General features: G+C 44.0%; 1 protein-coding gene across 1 annotated transcript in view; it reads left to right on the forward strand.

Moving 5' to 3' along the window:
* LOC119180048 (uncharacterized) overlaps window positions 1-22920 on the forward strand; it is a 51227-nt gene that overhangs the window by 5806 nt on the left and 22501 nt on the right. Inside the window, exons 2-5 of the mRNA XM_075869503.1 lie at window positions 1197-1252; window positions 10158-10298; window positions 16495-16526; window positions 17576-17640. Of these exons, the coding sequence (XP_075725618.1) occupies window positions 10239-10298; window positions 16495-16526; window positions 17576-17640 (157 nt within the window). The 5' untranslated portion in view covers window positions 1197-1252; window positions 10158-10238. The remainder of the gene's footprint in view (window positions 1-1196; window positions 1253-10157; window positions 10299-16494; window positions 16527-17575; window positions 17641-22920) is intronic.

Below are 22920 nucleotides of genomic sequence, written 5' to 3' on the forward strand. Positions count from 1 at the left end.
CTTGAAACGGCAAAGCAGCTCATCTCAACAGCTCGACTTTTAAAATGCCTGAGTTAGTAATAATCGTTTAGAGAATGATGACAACACAATTTGGCTTTCGTCTTTGTGGCGGTCGTATAAGCAAGGCAGTATTTGTAGATAATTTATATCAATAGACTTGCACGCCTATTGCATGGGCGGTTTCTAGGCAATAGTCCCAACGTTAAGGTCTCTTTATTTTCTGCGCAGTTCTATAGCATTGACTGGTCTCAATTGCTTTTATCACGCAGAGTAACAATTACTAAGTGTGCATGCCTCAACTTCAAATGTCATAAATTGTAGAGCACTAAGATCGCGTGTTCTTAACTTCAGGTTATCAAATAGAAATTGCTGTTGCCTCAGTTATTGTTATTGGTTTACCACGAAATACCAATCTGTCTTTGCAGAGTTAGGTGACTATTTTTGTGCATTGAGACAAGAAGGTTTGCACACTATCAATTGGTGTTTGACAGCAGTATCCCCGTTTGAAAATATTGCATCCGCGTTGGCATGCCTGTCTATCTTCCAGTGCTTGAAACCTTGATGTCTTTTTGTGTAGTGCGCAATACATGTCCACAAATTGCCGTGTTTTAAATCAAGCTTGTTTTGAGAATTAGTATCGTAGAATTGTTCCTACCTTATGCGAGAACGTTATGGGCGTATCCTTTGCCGCAGGGCTAAACCGGTTGGTTAACAAATACTGCAACAAAACGGACGTGAGTTCAATATAATAAAAAACCTGCACCCTTCAACTGAATAGGCATCGCTTCATTACAAAATACAGTGGTTTTATGGTGACTTATAAAGGTAGATTATTTATAGGTGCAAAGTATGCTATCTTGATGGAAGCTATAGAGAGTCAGAAGTGAATATTGCTGATTTTCGTATAAATGTTCGTGAGAAGTAATGAAAATGGGAAATACCTATATTTTCAAATACTCGAGGGCTTGGTTATTTGCGGCATAATTAGTTATTTTCAGATAAAGCATACAGCACCACTACATTGTGCCCCTTCACCTTGCTGCAGTTTTTGCCGGTGTTTTTGTATGATCGAGTACAATCAATATCTATCTGTAACATTTTGCCTGAACGTTTCTTTTTGTTGAAGCAAAAGATAATTGTGAAAAAAAAATAAGAAATAACTTTTTTTAATGTTTTCTCACTATTTTTTTTGTCAGATTATGAAGCGCTCAAGAGGCCACATAAAATTGACAAGGAGGCAGCACTTAAATTGGTAAGCCTTTTCCATGTTTAAGCAAGATGTCTCTTTCCTGTGTTCTAGATGCAGCCTACAATCATTTTATCGGTTCCCATGATAACTACAGCATGTTACATTTACACCACAAAGTTACCCTTTATATGTCAGGCGATTAGTTACTTCACATTAAGTTTTGTTAAAAGTCGTAAACGTAATATTGTGCTTGAATTTAGAAAAAATTGAGAAATATAGGTCTCATGATCAACGAAACTCTCCGGCATCGCTTCCTCTAACATCTTCATATATTACAACATCTTTTATAACTAATGAGGGCAATCAGCATTTCTGCTTAACAGAGCGACAACCACTAAAGTTTATTTACTTCTCAACAGAGCGACAACCACTCAAGTTTATTTATCACATTTTTGGTGAAGCGACGCGTTACTATATATACATTCTATGTTATCCTTTCGTGTGAGAACCTTAGGTTCGTGAGAAATCAAGAGAGGGTGAGGGGCTGTGAGAGATATATTTATCGGCTGTATGTATTTTGCCTGCTAAATATTGGTAATATATGGCCTGCCGTGTAAGAACTGCAGCTCCAATTGAGATGTAGAAGAGACGTTTGGATGCACGCGTCTTTCTGCTAGTCTTGTTCGAAGGAGGAGAGTACGGACAACTTTGAAAGTAACTACACTAATAAGTGGACTCATGTGGTGGGTATATGTTTAGGCAACATGACAGTTTTAGTTTATGTAGTAAATGGGTTAAGGTATGCTTTTTACGCTAACAGCGATAACAAAAACAAAATTCTGGGTGTGACTCAAACACGTCTTCAAAAGTACGTAGTTAGCACAACCCCCAATGCATCTAAACACCCCGATCGTCGTGCTTTTACTTTAGGTGCGTTGCTATATAAAGACCAAAATTTTATTATTATTTGGCATGTTTTTTTTGCCCTGCGTTGCGCACAATGCAAGAAGCTAGAAGAAAAGATATTGTTTGCGCAACTGTGGGATGCAAAATTCTTGCTCAGAAAAATACATTTTAAGCATTTGAACTTGATGTTTATGTCACCAAGAAATCTCCCATATGCTTGAGCTCTACAAGGCTCATAGCTTGGGACCTACTTTTGAAGCAGCACAGCCATCCTTTGTAGAATAACAAGCTTGTATCTTTCTTAGCTCATTTTGTGTCTCTCCGTGACTGTCAGCTCTATACTCCACATTTGGCCTGTGCTTGGTAGATTGATAACATAAATCTCGTTGCCTCCTCTTTTTCGTTCAATACTTCGCCATATCGCACGAAGTACCATAACCCATAGAGTTTTCTCAAATTAACTAGAGGGGACTCTGGCGCTGCGATCGTTCAGCGACCATGGGAATCATGGGTAGTGAAACATTTGCCTATAGTCTTCGTACTTGCGGGCGGCGAATCGTACTTGCGGCTTCGTTTACTGCTTTGTTTTGGTTTTGTTTTGAAAGAAAGATTCAACCCTTTTGAACTTCCTGACCCAATTTGAAAAGGTAAGTCGGCAAAAATAGGGTGGTGAAGCGCAATCGCTGAACATTTGCTGATTTTTGTTTTGTAAGAAAAAAGCTCTAAGCGACATGAACACACGCGGAGCCAAAGGCAGGTTAGAAGTACGAAGATTAGACCCATGTGTGTACTACCCATCATTCCCATGCTCGCTGAAGCGCCGTGCGTTGCGGCTTCCGTAGACACTAACGCCAGAGTTCTTTCTAGTACATATTAGGAAACTCTATGCCATAACCTTCTCCTTCAAAAGCTAGAAGTAACTTTAATAGTTCAAAATTCTGTAGAAAAAACACAGAAACCCTAATGAGAACGTGTGCAAAAAAAAAAAAAAACGACAGCCCTGCGCGGAAGGCGCAGCGCAGTCACAGCGAAAGCTAGAAGAGTGGCCTTCTGAGAGCCTTTAGTTCTAAACACTCATTGGGTAACTGCTGCAAGCACACTTGCTTGATGCCCACTGCGGTATTATTAACAAAAGTTTTAGGGTAGTAGGCCGGTATTCGCTATGCTATTTTTCGTTTTTCCTCTGAGAAGCGTGGTATCCGTTTACCTATTGCGAGGAATTTGGTGCCAATTGTTCATGAAGTGGCTGACAACGATTAGAAATTATGCCTGAAGTGGGTATAGGCCACAGTTCATAGCTGAACAAACGCAAGCTGTGCATTTGACGACCCGGTGGTCACGCTATTTGCAGTGTGCAACGACTGCTTGTTCTTTCGCTGTTTTAAAACGCTTTATAGGTCGCATTAACGCAATTGCTTTCCCGACGTCAAGCCTGCCTAAGTATTGTTTGCCGGCAAGTCCTAAGTACCGGCGTGGCTTGGTGGTAAATATTGGATGGCAACCATTGAACCCTAGTTCGAGCCCCACTGTGTCATTGGTACTTTTTTGCGCGGGATTTGGTTACGGGCACCGGTGGTGGCGGTGGCAGCGGTGGCAGCGGCGGCGACGGAGAACAACTACGGCGCTACGCGAGGACCCGAGTCGTGATCTCATAACAGCTTTCGCTGTAATTATGTGGCGCAGCGCAGTAGTGGAAGTTCTCAATAAAAGAAATTAAATTGTCACGTTTCGCAACCTTTACAACGTACTTGGGCAACATATTATGTATAGTGGGTTGAAAATAGACTAGTGGTGAATAGTCTTGGTGGTAAGTACTGGGACGAAAGGAACAGAAGGACGAAGTGGTATTTTGAGCTAACCCTTGCTTCAGTAAAGGTTAGCTTCAGTAATTATGAGTCCGGCTGTACGATCAGGGGTTCTTGTTTTTAACAATTGGTGCCGTGAAACCAGGGAAGTGGTCAGTGCTGCACAACGATGTTTTCGACGGAGCGGCTTCAAATGGTGCGTGGAACTGTCACGCCCAGCGTCTCCCGAAATATTTCACTCCTGACAGGACTGCTGCAGGACCCCGACACCGATGCGCGCGAGGTCTACAGGCAAGTCACTGTTTTAACAACGAAGAAGAAGAGCTCCGCCAGCTAGACAAGGGCATTCTCGATCTCACTAAAGACGGCGCTATTGAAGGAGAAGTTGAGGGCACAAGCGAATGCCATTAGAAGATTCGGTATGCGATCGCTGATGCGCAGTTCTTCTTGTCACAGCGCCATCAGGTGACCGGTGTCAGCGACTCATCAGTGAGTGAACGCAATCGCGACCGAATTCCTGCAATGTAGAGCAATATTGAACCCACCAGTACGCCCCACTACCGATCAGTCCCGTTTCCGACGCTTCAAGTCCCAGCGTATGCCGGAGATTTACGTCAGTGGAAAGAATTCTGATACCAGTACAGCGCCACAATTCACGAAAACAACCAGTTGCCACCCAATGAGAAATATAAGTATTTGGAGACGTACCTGACGGGAACGGCCAGGTGAGCGATCGAAGGCATCAGGCCGGCTGACAATAACTATGAAATTAGCGTTACCACAATGAAATAGCGCTTCGATCGACAAGAATCACATGTCAACGAGTACATCGACCAGTGTCTCGCATTGTCGGCCCTGAGTAGTTTCAAGAAGTGAAGGTTCGGGTGCTGCATGGCTCCACGCGTTTCCGCGTAAGTGCACTCGAAGGTCTTGGTGTAGCACCTGAGCAGTGTGGTGCTGCATCAGGTGTCATTGAGGTGCTTGCCGGAAGATTGGCGATAATTTACTGACAAAAACAGGAGGAGAACTCGTGTGGTATATATACATTTGTAGAGTCCACATGCCGTGAAACGAGAACGCACAAGGCCACCTACATTTTAGCGTTCGTGAAAATCCAGGTTGAAGTGCTTGAAGAACAAAAGCAAGAAGCAGCGCCATCGTATACGCGCAAATCGATCACGGTACCCGACGACATGAGGTCACTGAGAGGATGTTCACAGGGCATTCCATCGGAATCCGCGCTGGCGGTGACGGAATCCATCCACCAGCGCATACCTTGTGTACTGTGGGGCAGTCGAAGTCACAGCGTGGCAAAGTACACGGCCGACTTATCCACCGACGAGAAACGAGCCAGGTTGCTTAACACTAGGTGCTGTTACAAGTGCGGAGTGCGCAATCATGTCGCACAGTTTTGCAGAGTCTCCATGAAATTTACGTGCAACAAGTGCCGACGCCGACACCTAACGGTATTTGTGAGCTGTCACGAGCCTTCACCACGAATACTGCTCCTACACCAATATCACCAATTGGCTCGTCCGGCTGTACATCACCGATGGTTACTACGGCGTCAACCGGCGCTGCAAAAGCCAAGTCGTTGCTGATTCAGGCGGGCCATGTTTGGGTGGAGAGCGGACTGCGACAGCTCGTGGTGCGCGTGATGCATGACAGCGGCAGCCAGCATTCATTCATCCACACCAACGTTGCCAAGAGGTTGCAGTATGAAGTCATTGGCACGGAAGAGCTGTCAATGGTAACGTTTAGAAATGCCAATCCACTGAATCTTTTACGTTGTCGACGCGTCTTTGTTACGCTGCGTGGTCGATTTAACGGCAGCACCGTTACATTGGAAGCACTGAGAGTCCCCGAAGTATGCACCTTGACAAGTCCACCGCTGAACAGTGCTCGAGTTGTTGAGCACCCGGGGGTATGATGCTGCGGACATGTTTGACCCGAAAACTTGGCACCCAGAGGACGTCAGCATATTAATTGGCTCAGACGCTCATTGGAAGGTAACCACTGGCAAAAATGATCGCCTCAACAAGCAACCCACTGCCATGGAAACGTAATTCGGTTAGAGTGTGCTGGACATTAGCTCACGCTACCAAGCTACAGCAGCTAGTGCCCTTTTCATATTGACTTATGGTTCTCCTGAAGCGTGCGGTGAATTGGCTATGTGGCACCTCGACACTATTGGTACTGAGAACCGGTGGTAAAGTACTGTAAAACACCGCCCAGACCTCGAAAGATTTGAGCAGTGTCTGAGCAAGCAAGCTGGTCGTTACCAAGTGCCTCTGATGATGCATAAGCCTAGTATACATGTCAGTAATGACAACAGACAGCTTGCAGCACGTCGATTGAACCTGCAAATGAATCGATCCAGGGAACAAGCCGACCACTAAAACAGTTCGATGAAGCCATTACTCCTTACTTCAAAGATGGCAATGCAGAAATCGTTGATGAAGAGCAGATTCTAGGCCCTATTATTTATTAAATGCCGTATCTGGCTGTGATCCGCTGAGACGCCCGGATTACCAAGCTCCGGGTTGTCTTTGATGCGTCGTCTCATGTCGTCGGAAAGCCATGGATGAATTAAGTTTTGTCGAAAGGAGTGAAGCTTGATGTTGAAATTCTGCAACTGTTTCTGTCTTTTCATTGCTACCCAGTGATTCCTGCGGCAGATATCAAAACAGCGTATTTGCAAATGATCATTCTATTAGAAGACCACGATTTACTACGTTTCCTATGGGTTCAGCAACAGCAAACCAAGGAAGGTCCCAGCCCACGCATTGTCACATGGCGGATGATCAGGGTTTCTTTCGGGGCAGCATGAAGTCCCTTTCTGCTTGCCGCCACGCCTCGCCATCATTTTGTGTCGTGTCGGGGAAAATTTCCCATGACGATGGCCCTCCTGAACAGGGCATTTTACGTGGATGAGCTCGTCCTTAGTGTGTCTGCAGCTGAACAAGCGATGACTGTGTACAAGGAAACACGCGCCATTTTCACTGAAGCATGCATAGAGTTACGAAAATAGACATCAAACTCCGACCTGATAAAGCACTAGTTGTTTCTACAAGATAATGTGGCTATTGATACTGAAGCCTGAAATGACCATCTCATGAAGCTTTCAGGCAGGCCGTGGGAACGTAAAGGTGACAGCAGTGCGCTGACAGTGCGCAACGCAGCCTCCTTTGCCACAAACAGACCAGCCACCGAGCGCATGATCCTTCAAACAGTGGCCAGAGTATGATCCGGTTGGTTATCTTTACCCATTTGCCGTGAGAGGAAAGCTGATTTTCCAAGACTTGTGGAAGCGGAAGCACTCCTGAAATTACACGCTGCCAGATGAAGTGCAAGCTGAATAGAACGCGTGGGGCGCCGTGTTGGCAGATGTACAGTCAAAGATACATCGCTGCGTGTTTCTGCATGGCCGCAGCGTAGAGCTGGCATTGGAACTGCATATATTTACTGATGCCAGTCCTAAGGCTTATGGTGCATGCATCTACGTTCGGGCACTTTCTGCCGACGGAGCATGCGTCACACGATTGCTCATAAGCCGAAGTCACGGCACTCCCCTCAGGACAATATCCCTGCCTCGAGTCGAGTTGGTGGCCTGCGTTAGCGGAGCACTCCAGCTGAGTACGTATGATCCTTGCCACCTCTCTAGCAGGCATGTGCTCATTTTTTTGACCGAATCTCTTGTTGCTTTACACTGAATCTGAGTAAAACAAGAAATCAGTATGTTTTCTTCAGGTATTGTGTGGCCGAGATATGCAAGCTCCCCAAGCCCGACAACTGGGTGCATTTCAGCAGCGGCGAGAATCCTGCCGATCTACTTACCCGCGGCGTGTATGCAAAGATGTTTTTGTATTTGGATAAATGGTGACGCTGTTTACCTTGGCTCTCGAAGCCAGGACTGATTCCTAGTTTTAAGCTCGATGACCTTCCGAATGACCGAGACATTGAGCCTCTCTTTGAGACAGCCACGATGATCTGTCCATTATTTTTTTCATCCAGGACTTCAATTGTGCATGCAGAAGATTTCAGCTCGCTGAATAAGCTTTTTCGCGTTACTGCTTTCGTGCAGCGATTCATTCATAACGCTTCGAGAAGGAGCCCTCCCCGCAGTTGAACGCTCACGACTTTGGAAGTTAAAGAGGCCGAGCGTTATTGGCTTCGACTAGTGAAAGACCAGTATTTCGGAGCCGAAATACGATTTCTCGAGAAAGGCAAAAGGCTGCCATCAATGTCATCGCTTCTTCGCCTGTCACCGTTCCTGGATACAAATGAACTCCTCAGCATCGGGGGCAGGCTCGACCTGCTTAACGTCAGTCCTGACATCCGGCATGCCATTCTGTTGTCCACAGAACCCAGGTTGACCACACTAATTGCGCAAGCTGCTCATACCCACACTCTTGATTGTCGCATCAAGCTCACTCTGATCAAAATCCGGGCAAGATTCTGGGTGTTGAATGGAAATAAAACAGTAAAAAATGTGCTTTCTCAGTGTTTACTGTGCCAGAAACGACGACTGAAGGCAGCGTCTGCTCCAGCAGCGCCACTGACATCAGATAGAATAACCGAGGCTCAAGCATTTTCGGTAGTTGGCATTGAGTAACGTGTATTACCTTATGTTCGCACGACTCAAAACTCGAATAAGTCATACATAATGATATTTTCATGGGCCGTGTTATGAGCTATTCACCTCAAACGTGCTTCCGACACGACAACAGCGACCATGGTTCTCGTTTTTCGTACGTTTGTTGCGCGGCGAGGTGTTACAGCCGTGGTATTCTCGGACAATGCCCTAACGTCTCCTTCTTGAGCACGGAGCTTCAAAGCAGTCACCCCTGCGTTCCAAGAGTACGCCACCACTTCACGTATACAGTGGAAATTTATTGTAGAATGAGCTCCTTGGTGGGGAGGATGGTGGAAGCGTCTCATCCAAACTACAAAACACAGTTTGAAGCGGACCTTAGGGCGTAGCAGCCTGAATGTAGAACGCCTCACGGGAACACTATGCGGAGTTGAAGCAGTCAATACTAGCAGGCACGCTAAACTACCTGGAAGATGACCCCAATGAATGGCAGCTTTTAAATCCGGCGCACTTTCTGCTCGGAAAGCGAGTCATCGCCGCGCCGGAGCCAGGTGTCACAGCAGAGACATAAACTCAGGCTAAGCTAACGCGACGAGTGCAGTATCGGAAGCAGATCAGCATGAAGCTTTGGCGAAGATGGATAAGTGCCCACTTACTACAGCTGTGATCAGCACACTCCCGCCCGGAACAAGGTTCCTCATGGATTCGCATAGGCGACGTTGTCATAGTGAACGAAGATAACTTTCCTCCAACGTTCTGGAAACTCGAGCGAGTGACGTCGCTGCATCCCGGAAAAGACGGGGTAGCAGAGCATGCTCCTTATGTTTGGCTACAGGCCACATGGTGAACCGGCCGGTGCAAAATATCTGTGTAAATAAATGCACCAAATGGCTGACGGAGGTTTCGTTTTCTCCACCTCTGAAGATGATGAAAATAGACTAGTGAAGAGTAGTCATGGTGGTAGATAGTGGGACGGGAGGAAGAGAACGACGAGGTGGAATTCGGAGTTAATCCTTGATTCTGTAAAGACGTGTCCAGCTCTACGATCACGGGTCCTTGTTTTTAACATTATGTACACAAAAACTTTGATGATGAGACGGTAGGTGCGCAACAGAAACCTGAAGGATTGGTGATATATGCCTCAAGCAGGGGATGAAAGAAATGCTCTCAACATAGAAATGAGGAAAATGACCAATTAAATCTTTAAGCTAGATATTCTACAATGTACACATGGTTTGAAAATATCAAAAACGAAACATTTAATTTGTTTCGAAAATTGCGTGTTTGAGTATGGTGACCCACCTTAAAGGGCGTCTCCAACACAGGTGCAATGAGCGCGTGCTGACGAACTTTATCAGGAATGATGGTGCGATGTCGACAACTTGAACTACGAGGCACATGTCAACAACTTCAGCAACATAACCACTTAAATCATGATCGTAAGCGCCGAATAAGGTGTTCCACATTATGCATCGTGGGTGCACCACGTCAAACAGTGCTATGGCTGTGAAAGACAAGGGCTCCTAAATACTTTGTACAGTACAATTTCTCATACATCCATTCTGAATAAACACATAAGTTTCTTTGTGAAGACACGATTAACTTACGTGCATACCCAATCCTACGACGCAGGATGATGCACCTCATTTTTTCTTCTCCTTAGATACTAGGCTACAAGCTGCTCATCGTAAGCCGTGGAGTATATAGTCAGCCAGACTATCCGCAGTGTGTATGCTCCCGCCTAATGTCGTCGGGACCAGTAAAATACAAGCACAACTTAACATACGTGGACACGAATGGAAAGGTAAGTACCCTTACATTATGAAGCACAGCGGAACCTTTTGAACATTGTTGTCCGAGATACACGAAGAAGCTCAGATTACCAAGCAGCGCTCTCTAATAAACACGAATACGATGTCGCATTGCATTCTATTTTTTAGAACATATAAAAAATTGCAACCATTCACCCAATCAGTACCTGCTTTCAGCTTCCTTTTCTCGTTGACTGCCCGCATGACGAACACCAGGAAATTCAACGTAATTAAAACTTTTACTGGCAGCTATTCCCCACGGTAGAGCAGACTGTGCACTCAGCATTGCATATTTTCTGCGCCCCCCCCCCCCCTTGGTTTTTGTCAAGGGGTTGTAGCGGTGCGTTTAAAATATGCAAGGGACTCTTACAGCTCAGGTTTGAAGGTAATTCTTGAAGTTGCAGCTAGGTGACCAGAGCCTAGGTGTCATGCAATTACTGGTTTCATTTTCTGGACATTGTAACCTATCAGGCACGGAACTGTAGTAGATATGATAGGTGGAGATGTGGGATAACCTCTTCTAAGGTTGTTCACTATTCGGGTAAATCAACTGCTAATTAAATATTCTCGTATTATTCCCATAGCGTAGGCTTCGGTGGACACACATAAATAGTCGATTTCCAGGGCCAAGCTGTCTGCTGCCTCCGTCATTGCCTATCAGATTTATTCGACAGAATGAGCAGATAACCACGCTTTCATCCGGCACAAAACCTACACATACTGAGCGGACGTAACCAATTCCTTTCGAACTGATGGTCATAAGAGCAGTTATCTCGCTGTAAATTATTTGGAAAACATTAACTGGGATGATATGATATGTACCTTTTTAATATGCAAGATTGTCAGGAAGTACGCATACCCATTAACCGGAGGATACTTGCATCTGCATTGCTTAAGACCTCATAGAACCGTCACGTCAGGTGAAAGTAGCGTGAGTGAGTATTCAATGAGTGTAAGGACCCTAGCTTTATTCAAGGCGTCATAGCACGAGTATACATACCTAGTGGCTGGCAGAAACCTACAAACTGATTAAATACGACTCCTTCACGTTCTGTGACCAGTAGCTGACAGACCGAAAAATTGTGCACTCGCGTGCTGGAGTCTCAGGAGACTCTGGTGAGGCAAGCTGAGACAGGATCTTGTCATGGGCTGTCGCGTCCTAGCGATGCTTGCCACGTGGAGGGGTTACGCTTGGGTCTCAAAAATGTTTTCCCTCACAATAACTTTCTCAATCACTTTCTCTCTCTGCGTGTGGACAGACACTGGTTTACTGCCAGTGAGAACACGTTCGGTTAATTACGGCAACCTAAATACTCGTTGCCGATATTGACGCAGACATTTCCACGAGGGTGAAAAGACGCTATATGACGCAAGAGATGACATAGGAGTAAGCGATAATCAAGTGATGCAAAAAGACTAAAATGACAAAAACTGTTCTCAGGTCGGTTAAAGCAGTTCCCCAGAACACTAAACAAGGCTGGCAAGGCTTCACCATGTGCGGGTGAAGGCTACTTGGTCGACGAGTCACTGCGTGGAGTCTCACGCCAGCAGCAGGGAGAGGCCAGGTGTTGTTGAAATCCAGCAGAGTCGATGTCGTGGAGAGAGCTGGTCTCAGGGCCAACGGTAGGCCCAGGAATTGAATGCACCCGGGTCCCAGCATGAGGGATAGTCTTGAATGCACCCAAGTCCCAGCACGAGGTACTCGCGCCGGCTACCAGAACACCAGTCGAAGTGAACGACCCACGGATGGAGTGCTGGCAGCGGTCTGCTTCGGGACCAAGACCCGACAAGCGCCTCGGCCTACGACTGCCTCCCCGTCACGTTCTTTAACAACGTCTTTTTTCTTCACTTTTTTGTCGGCCTGTCCAGCTTGGCTTCCGATCACAATCTCGTCTCCAACCTGTCTTGTCGCCCGTCTTCACCGACGCACTACACAGCACCAACTTACAACCACCACGCACAACACGAAAGTACCGCGCACTACATGACACTGACACATAGTGGGTACTTCTTTGCTTTTCGATAAGGTGATGAATTTTCTCGCACTCACACATCACAGCCTGATTTTTACTGGGCGTCCTGTGTAAGTTTGAAACATGCTATTCCGAGTTCTACAGGCGAACACAAGCTCCCACGCAAACAAAGCCCCCAGAAAGCCCGTACGTCGTTGTACTTGCGAAGTCGTTTCAGCGCACCCACTTGGTACGAGCAGGATATCGTAGTAATGCTGCAGCAATGATAATTAACTTCCTTCTCCAACTTACTCTTCGAAGCCATCATCGTGCATTGTAAATGGGTTTTGACCAATTCCAAGCCCGCGGATCAACGAAGGCTGGTTACGATAACGCAGTATGCGGCCCGAGCTAAATAAACCATGAATAAAGATGCTTCTTCATGAGTCATATGAGAAATGAAACAGTTTCACTTCACCTATCTGTGTGGCAGGCTACTGCTCTAGCTTACGCAGATATTTTCTGTGCACCTCACAGACACCAGAAGATTTTAGTGCGTCTTGTTACTTTGCTCGTCCATCCGTGCGGCCTGATGGCAACCGGCGCTAAATGCGACATGCTACATTTCACGGCGATGCGTTGCCCACACTACACTGCGTCTGGCTCTTTTCGTAACGGAGGGATGCTGGACGCGCTGAAACGCGGATGCGTCAAAGCAACGTAGCGTGACGCGCGCCTGTCAGAATACGGCAGGACCGGCGCCTGGCGTGGCAACGCCGGCGTGCCGCGACAAAACAAACGCTGGCGCGTACGCTCGCCATGTCACGTCGAAGTGTATTGGTGCCTTGACTATGGCATGTAGTCTTGCCACATGACACGCATATAATTATTATCACGTTTGCACCAGCCACATACCTTTGCCATCCATCGACGTCACGAATACCGAATTCGGCATATGTGAAGCTAGCGAAACGGTCGCGAGCGCATCATGAGTGTGACATGTAGTCTTGTTGTTACATGACACGCATGTAATGATTCTCACCTTTTGATGTGTCATTGACCTATGTCGTCCGTTGGCCTCTCATAATACCGAGTTCAATACATGTGAAGCTAGCGAAATGGCTGGCAGCACATCGTGAGCATAGCAAGTAGTCATGTTATTACAAGGCACGCATCTCATGATTATCATGTTGCACGAGTTACGTACCTTCGTCATCCATTCACTTACCGTAATATCAAAATTTGTATATGTAGCACTTGTGAAATAGCCGCGAGCGCATCATGAGCGTGGCTTGTACTCATGTTGTTACATGACACGCATGTCATAAGTTTACAGTTAAGGTATGTCTCTTCTGTTCGGCATACAATAATGCCATACCATACCAGTTTTGCAACACGTCATGAAAACAAGACCACTGCAAGAGCAGCAAGACCATGAAATGTAAATCATGACAATATTGACATACATGTCATAATTTTCATGTTATGACTAGTCAGATATGCTCGTCATACAGTCAAGTTTTGCCATACCATGTTTGCTATAGATACCATTATCCAAACGGCCAAGAGAGCTAAAAGTCGTAGGCGGCTAGATAGATAGATAGATAGATAGATAGATAGAAAGATAGAAAGATAGATAGATAGATAGATAGATAGATAGATAGATAGATAGATAGATAGATAGATACGCTCAAAGTCGCCGAAGTTCGCTAACAAATGCTTCACATTTAAAACACTTCATTACTCAGGAAAAAATACGTACCACATTATGCTGACTTTGCTCGTTATATTTTTGCATCCTAAGGGTTACAGCTAGATAATTCTAACTTAGCATATTGGCTCCGTCCTATCTATTTGTAATCTATGATTTGTTAAACTTAAAAAAAAACGACAGCCCGTCAAACGCACGTGGTCTGTACTCCTTTTCCTAAGTGCATTTCAGGTTCCAGAATTTATTCATTGAAAAAGTAAAAGCAATCGCTTCAGCAAAAACCAAACAATCTTTGCACAGCGCGAGAAGTGTATAGAGCGGGCAGTTGTGCTCGGACAGGTAATCAACTATGGCACTTTTTATAGTGCAGAGCGTTTCCGTGGGAGCACACACGTAGTTACCAAACGCTTTGCAGTGCCTCAGTCATCAAACCAGCAAATTTTTTTGCACGAAAATGCCAATATTTAGGTGATGTGAGACACACGAGGCTGAGACATATACCACTGAAAATATTCGAGAGCCTGTTGAAGTTTTGATTGTCGCTTCTGACCCTAAAACATTTAGCAGCACGAAGAAATCGCGATGATACGAAGGGTGCTCTCTTAAAACAATGGTACGAAAGGAGCGTGGGGAGTGCAGTTTCTTTTTTGATACTGAAAACAATTTTTTTTCGAAAAGGTCATAAAAAAAGCTATTCGCTATGTTGCCAAGTGACAACACAGTAGTTTCTAAGTTCTGTAACCAGGTGGCCAGTCACTAAATAAACGAAAGCAAAAAAAAAACGTAATGTCATTATGAACTCTCCTCAGCAGCTGTAACAATGGCGTAGAAGGGGCCAAGCTCAACGACAATGCTGCGAATGAATACCTATATTTCATCTCTGAGACAAAGAATACAGGTACACATGTATGCATATAATAGAAATGGCCACAGGGACGAATACGGGATCTGCAGCTGCGCTCGTGGTTTTAGCAGACTTCCTACGCATTGACTATTGTCTATCAGTCGCATAACAGCAAGGCAGTCACTTGGAGTTGTAACCAAAGGAAGTGTCTAAAGATCTGTAGTGTCCGTTAAGCTTGCTATTACACTCTATGCATACTGTCATTTTCACCATGCTCGGCAATCAATGCAAGTAAACCACAATATATTGAAATAATGCCACAAAAAGCGCAACGTTACGCTTTCCATAAAGTGCCGGTGCTCCAGTAAGCAGTATGAGATCAGATAGTTTCAGTATTGGTTTGGCAATGGTGTAGTGTACTCTCGATTCTTGCATCTCAGCAGCTTTTTTAATGCTATCTTGAGGGACCAGCGTACTTTCTAAAGTACAGTGTCATAGCTTCTGCAAAAAGTCGTGAAACTCTTAGGAAATGTGCACGTGTTCATGTCTATTTTATGAGAAGTCTCAATAAAACCCAACCAAAACTTTTTTCTTGGTCCATACTATCTTATTCAAAAGCAGAAGGCACCCTTTGGGTTTCTTTTTTCTTGCTATATAGTAGAACAGGAGAGATATAACTCGTATAGTTGCTAGCCAAATGTCTCCACGTGGAAGCGAATCACTTTTCTGAACTGTGTTCTCAAGAAATATGTTTTTTGTGTTTGTTTTCGGGTATGGTTGATGTACTTAATTAACCCATCTCCTACGTTCACGTCATTTTTTTGTTTCTGCACCTAAACTTACTGCGAAAGTGTCTCTACAGGTGACACCATGTCTAATTGGTTTGCAGATTTATTTTGCAAGCTATTGAGAAAAGCATTTCAAAGAAATAAATGAGTTCACAAAACCAAGAACATTAGTTTATTGTCGACGCGAATGAGTATTGGTAATAATTAAGCTAGGAAGATAATATTGTGTTCTTTATTCTGCATACTCGCATTACATTTTAAGGCAGAAATTATGAAACTGCAGAAAAACTGCCGAAGAAAAGAAGCATTGTTTTCATTTCCCAGCTTTAAATTGCATCCTTTTTCGATTTCTCATTTAATTTACCTAAGTGCTTGTGTAATGCATACTTATACGTATGTTCCTAATTCTCCACATGCCACAAAAGAGAAAAAGTTGCAGTAAAAAGCGTACTTCAGAGCTACGCAACATGTCGTGGTTCACGTATTGAGTACGTACCCACCAAATAAACAAAACTATTCAAATATGAAGTTGCGTCACTCATGCGAGAAAGAATAAAGAAATCAGTGCTCTACGCCATCAGCTACACAACAATTGGTTCTAGCTATAAATGCAATCCACTATATAGCACTAGATTTTTCATGCCGAAAGCTACGGTCCTCATGATTATCTGATAGCCGGTAAAAAAGGCAGCTCGCAATCCGTAAGTCACTGGCTCAAAGCTTTTCGGTATGTCGCGAATCAGCGACAATGAGCAACAAAGCGTCAACTTCACATTTGATATCGAGCTTATGATGTGTTGTGGTGGATACAGTACGCAATGGTAAAGGCCAGATAATGACAATGCTTCAGTCGATATAATGTTTCTGAAAAAAATTTTCATTTTTTTGTGTTAGGTGCCAACAGTCCATCAAAAGCGTGTGTACCGGTAAGTGTTGCAACCAACTTAAATTCAGTCTTACTGAGTTAAAAGCTGTAGAAAAAAGAACTTTTAAATCATGAGCATGACTTTTCGTAACATATCAGGCCATCGGTAGATATCTATGTTCTCAATATTCTTACAGTATCGCTACTCAACGAGACCGCGGTTATTCAATTCACTGTATATTTCATGTGAATTAAACTTCAGATTGACCAATGAGGTGCCATAAATATCGTATGGGCGAGCTTCAATCATGTTTTGTGGCTTTTACATTCCCTAATTTTAAAACACAGATCTTTTAACCTCAGCGCTTTTGTTTGCATGAATTTTATGTTTGCGTGATTGTGCCTTTTTCGGACTGTTTCATCGAGAATATACTAATGGTATGGCACAAAAGTATTATTGCAATGTTGCAGTGAATTTGTTTCTCTCTAGTCCATGTGTTGCAGTAGGAAGATATTGCTTCGATGACGGCCCTATATTCGCGTCATAACGAGAAAACAATATACGGGAACAAAACAAAGTAGGCATTGCTGATGGGGCGCAGCCATGCTATTGTTCTGCCTGGAGTGTACTAAGCACACTGTAGTTACGGCACTTCGGTCATGAGGGTAGTGGAACTGATACACGACGACGTAAAGCAATGCAAGAAAAATAAGGCAGACGCCGGGATATAGTAATTTGTAGACACAAGAAATTTGTTGTCCCACAAATTTAGATGATTGAGCAACAGTTCAATATGTAAGCACTTTACAGTCATATCAGCTTTGCTCTTGATATGACACACGTGAACAGTAGAAAGGTGCGAACACACTTTAGTTGTCGAGAAACATGACTCAGACAGATAATGCCCCGTTTTGTTAAAATCGAACGAAAATTCCTGCAAATACTTACAATGGTTATGAAATGTGCGTGACGCAGCTCGTCCGAATCAGGGTTTGTGTCGTGGGTCACTTTTGATAAGTTACAAGCTAAAAACTAAACACTCGCTTTGTAACTTTCGTAGGACATATGCGACCTGAAAAAGCAATAAAGTGCGCTTTCTCTATTTCTAGAGATGCTATTTATACAGTGAAACGTGAGCAATCCTTAGTAAGCCTGAATATCCATGCTTATACGGGTAAGTTGTTTCTTTCGGTCTGTCACAATAATCACGCATGTTTTTCATGCATGACGTTTTATGAAAATATGCTAAAAATTGGGCAATTCTGCATGGCTGTTTTGTGCCTATTTGCATGGAATCAATTAAGACTACGATCGTAGAGTTTCTGCCGAGGTGAACGATGTTCCTTACGACTACCTCGTTACACAAAGTCTCCCAGCATATATTTCGTAGTGTGCTGAAAAAAAATACTTTACAATGGCACCTCCTTACAAAATGCTAGGCTGATGGGTGTAACAATAAAACTAACCCTTGGTTTACTAAACATCTTCAAACGCTACGAAATAAAAAGAAACGTTTCTATGATACCGCAAAACGCATTGGCTCTGTGTCCTACTGGGATAAATACAAGGTCTGCTTATAAGACTTTTGTAAAGCCTTAGACACAGCTAAGAATGAATATTATTTGCAGGACTTGCCGTCACTTCCCAAAAATAACCTCAAAAAGTTCTGGCAAATAATTTCACCCTACAACTAGTCTCCTAATCACATTAAAATACACGCTAGTGAACTAACGCCGCTTTCTGATGAAGATTTCGCTATTGCTTTCAATGAGTACTTCGCTTCTGTTTTTGCGCAGGAAAATCGTTCTATTGCGCCATCTGTTCCAGATCACCCTTTCGCTTTAATGGCCCCAATCATTGTCACTGCCGAAAGGTATAGCCCAACTCATCACGAATCTTAAGGTTTCTACGTCATCAGGTATTGATAACATTAACTCTAAAATACTGAAGAACACCACAGATATTTCCAGCCGCTTCCTCTGTCTCCCATGTAACCAGTTGCTATCATCAGGCGAACTGCCTAAGGATTGGAAGACTGGTAAGGTGATTCCCGTATTTAAGTCCGGTGACAGGCACTCGCCCCGTAATTATCGACCCATTTCACTTACATGCATCTCTTGCAAACCACTTGAACATATCGTGGCTTCTCATATCTACGATCACCTTGAATCACACAACTTTTTCTCCCATCAGCATGGCTTCAGGAAAGGCTACTCATGTGACACCCAGTTATTCGAATTCACGACTGACCTTCACTTTAATACGAACGCTAACGAACAAAACAATTGCCTCTTCCTTGATTTCGCCAAGGCATTCGATACTGTCCCTCATTGTCGTTTAATCTCTAAATTGGCCGCACTCCGTATTGATTCAATAATCCTGTCTTGGCTACGAAGCTTCCTCTCTTCGCGTGAGGAACTTACGGTGATCAACGACATTTCATCTAACCTTTGCGACGTCACATCGGGTGTTCCCCAAGGCACTGTAAAAGGTCCGTTATTTTTTCTAATATACATTAATGATTTGCCGAATAACTTTTCATCCACAGGTAGGTTGTTCGCAGACGATTGCGCCATATACCGCAACTATAAATGTTTTAATGATCATTCCGCTCTCCAAAATGACCTTGACCTAACCTTCCGGTGGTGCGAAACTTGGCAGATGTCCCTTAACGCCTTTAAATGCAAGTTAATCACGTTCACTCGAAAGCATAACAATTCAGCATTTCACTATAAGAATTAATAACGCCGTTGTGTGAGCTACACCATCTTACAAATATTTAGGCGTTCACCTTACATCAGATCTATCCTGGACTACGCATATAGCAGCTGTCTCATCGAAAGCATCTCAATCTCTCGGATATTTCCGCAGAAACTTGCGCAACGCTCCTTCTAACGTACGCGCATTATCATATATTACTTATGTTCGCCCACAGCTAGAGTATGCATCATCCACATGGTCACCATATAAAGATTACTTGGTACGTATGTTGGAAGCCGTCCAGAATAGGGCAGCGAGATTCATCTCCGGAAACTACGACTATCATTCAAGTATTACCATAATAAAAGAAGACCTTGCATTTGAGTCACTAGAAATACGCCGCAACATTGCCCTTTTATGTCTGTTTGATTTGATTGATATGTGGGGTTTAACGTCCCAAAACCACTATATCATTATGAGAAACGCCGTAGTGGAGGGCTCCGGAAATTTAGACCACCTGGGGTTCTTTAACGTGCACCCAAATCTGAGCACACGGGCCTACAACATTTCCGCCTCCATCGGAAATGCAGCCGCCGCAGCCGGGATGCGAACCCGCGCCCTGCGGGTCAGCAGCCGAGTACCTTAGCCACTAGACCACCGCGGCGGGGCTTTATGTCTGTTTCATAGGTACATTTATAGTAACGAAATTCACTGTTTGCCACTTTATTCTCCTGCGCGCTCTTCCCAGCGCATTCATAATGCACGTAGTTTTATGCGCATTCATGGTCACACGCAGGCATTTAACTTATCATCACAGCCTCGAGCCATTGCATATTGGAACGGTCTTCTGGATCATGTTGTATCCATTTGTAACCGTGAAATTTTTCGCGACAACCTGATTTCGTTGCACTACAGTATTGTATAACGCTGTTGCACCTTGATTTTTGTAATCTTTTATATATTTAAATATTTTTTCGTCTGCTTTTCTCTTTTATTGTTATTTCGTTTGTATACTGATGCCCCCCTTACTCAATGACCTTCAGTGGGCCTGTATGGTACTTTCAATAAATAAATAAACAAATAAATAAATAAATAAATAAATAAATAAATAAAATGGTTGGTGGATATATTTTAAACAATAGATGGCAAGGTGGAAAAATAGGGGCTCGCAAGGAAAATGTACGCGTGGGAGATAAGTACTCATTGGCGAGTTGGCAGCCGACCATGGGCGGCTTTTAATCTTGAGTTTTCCTGTATATAAATGCGTATACATACACGGTGCATGACAGAATTTTTGTTAATGGTAAAAGCGTGCCGAGACTGTCTATGTAATTGTTATCGCTCTATTAGTAGTCAGTAAGCTTGAAGCTGTGGGGTCAAAATCGCTGATGATTTCAAGATTGGAAAAAACGGTGGCTGGTGGCGGTGCTTGTGGTGCCGATCTTCATTTGGTGTTAAAAGCGACTAGTGATCATGAAGGTTAAAAATGCTGCTTGATGGGGCTGAATGGCTTGGTTAACAAGCTGCCTGTCAGTGAAATAATGGAATCGTGCATATCTTGGTGGCATAGTGAAGTACACTTGATAACATGTCGAATCACTGATTAGTAAATGTTTTACAGTCGACTGGACAGAAAAATGCGTTGCGAGTCCAAAGAAGCCAATGCTGATCAGTACGTTCATCGCAAACTTTTTCTCCATGCGGTGTCAATGACTGCCTTCAGTTCTCTGAAGCACAGCCGCCATGAATATTTACAATTCGTGAACAAAATTATATCCCTTTCACATCTTTGATTTTCTGCTGTTTTGTGATATTTACAAATTTAGACGAATCGTTGTGGCCACTGACAGTTAATGTCTTGCATAGCAGCGCACACCTAAAAATCTTCTTGGCTTGAGCTCACTGACTTCGGGTTCTAATTTTTACTGTGTTTATTTATTGTCCTTTGTGTGTTTTTTTTGCTACTGCAATCTACTTATTCATTTCATTAGAATATATGGGACAACTATAATTGTTACTTGGAACAACAAGATTCTGCCACACTGTACGCCCCTAATGACCAAATGTTTGTGTAAACTATAGGATATTTACTTTTTTCTCTTTGCTTTTCTGAATTCAAGTGTTTGTTGTTCGCAGACCGATATTCATTCTTGAATGACGTTCACAATTTTGAAGTTTTTACTTCTGTGTACATCAACTACAACTATTACAGTTTCAGTTATGTAACTTTAAAGCACAGCTGCACTAGCCTTTGGCTATGAGACAATACATTTTGTGCGTATTATGGGCTCCTGAGTGATGAAAGCCCGACACACCTGCAAGGAGCATCGTACAGCAGCTGCTTCGACCTGACACTGGTGTCGTGTTGCCTGAGTTCAAAAGTGTGCTCGTTTACAGATATTGAAACCCATGGTAGCGATCACATTCCGACGTGTGTGATCATTGATGGCGAGGAGACTTCTTCCTCACCGGTCAATCGGTATATAGACCGGACACTCCATGAAGATCATGTAGAGGACAGGTGCAGAAGTGATTCCTCGTGGCGTTAAAAGTAATTGCCGATGCAATAAAAATTGTGTGCACCGCCTTACACAAACACAAATGCACGGAGCTTTACATCAATATAGAAGGGCTTCGGGCATTACGTAGACGTGCTGGGAGAAGATACAGGCGTACCAAGCAAATTCTTGACCTCAGAGTTTTAACGCTTATGCAGAAAAAAAAACACAGCGTTGAATAGACAAGCTGCAGGATCAACGATGGAAAAGCTTTTGCGAACCAGTACACCCACGGAAGCCATGGTCTCATGTGCTGAGAAGAGCTTTACAAGGTCTTCGCTTAAGTACCATGCAACGTCGTCTCTTCAAGGCTCTCACGCCTCATCTAAACCGCCGAGAAATTGACGTTGCAGAGGATGTTTGCGCGAACATCAATCACCGACGGGGCAGTCCTATTCTCCGATATGCGTTTATGCGATATACACGGTGAACGAGGTATAAGCATAGATGCTCTATTTTCTATGGAAGAGCTAGAAGCTGCACTGACACTGTGTAGGCGCTCTCCTTCACCAGGGCCCGATTGATAACGTATATTGCTCTCCGTCACTTAGGCCAAGCATCTAGACGGCAACTGCCAAATTTATTTACTCAATCATAGAAAGATGGCGTCGTCCCTCAAGATTGTAAATGCAGCCATCTTGTGTCACTTCTAAATGAAGAGAAGTCTCCTCTGGAGCTGACATCCCACGGGCCTGCAGCTTTCGCCAGCTGCGTTGAGAAATTTATGCAGCGCACAATTCTCACACGTCTGGAATGGTTCCTTGAATGGCACATCATTTACCTCGACTCCATGGCGGGATTTCGACGAGACAGTTTGTCGATTGACAATGTCACTGATTTGGTGTCGTCATTAAAGCAGTAGAAAGTCGGGAAACTAGAGTTTGCGCTTTTTCCTGATGTGGAAGGTACATAAGGCAACATTTTCTATCAAGCTATACCAGACACACTACTGTTATTGGAACTAGGAGGGCGAATGTTTCGATCGATCCGAAGCTACCTGACACGAAGATCCTATTTTGTATATACTGAAGATGGCCCGACCTCAGACCACAACACGTGCCGTGGCGCCCCGCAAGGTGGTGTTTTAGGCCCAGTTCTTTTTAACCTCGCCTTGCTTGGCCTGACGGACGCTCTTCCGGAAATAGTCAGTCTTTCAATATACGCTGCTAAAATCTGTGTCTGGGCATCAGCATTGT

The sequence above is a fragment of the Rhipicephalus microplus genome, chromosome 7 (genome assembly GCF_043290135.1).
Source record: "Rhipicephalus microplus isolate Deutch F79 chromosome 7, USDA_Rmic, whole genome shotgun sequence".
Classification (NCBI taxonomy): domain Eukaryota; kingdom Metazoa; phylum Arthropoda; class Arachnida; order Ixodida; family Ixodidae; genus Rhipicephalus; species Rhipicephalus microplus.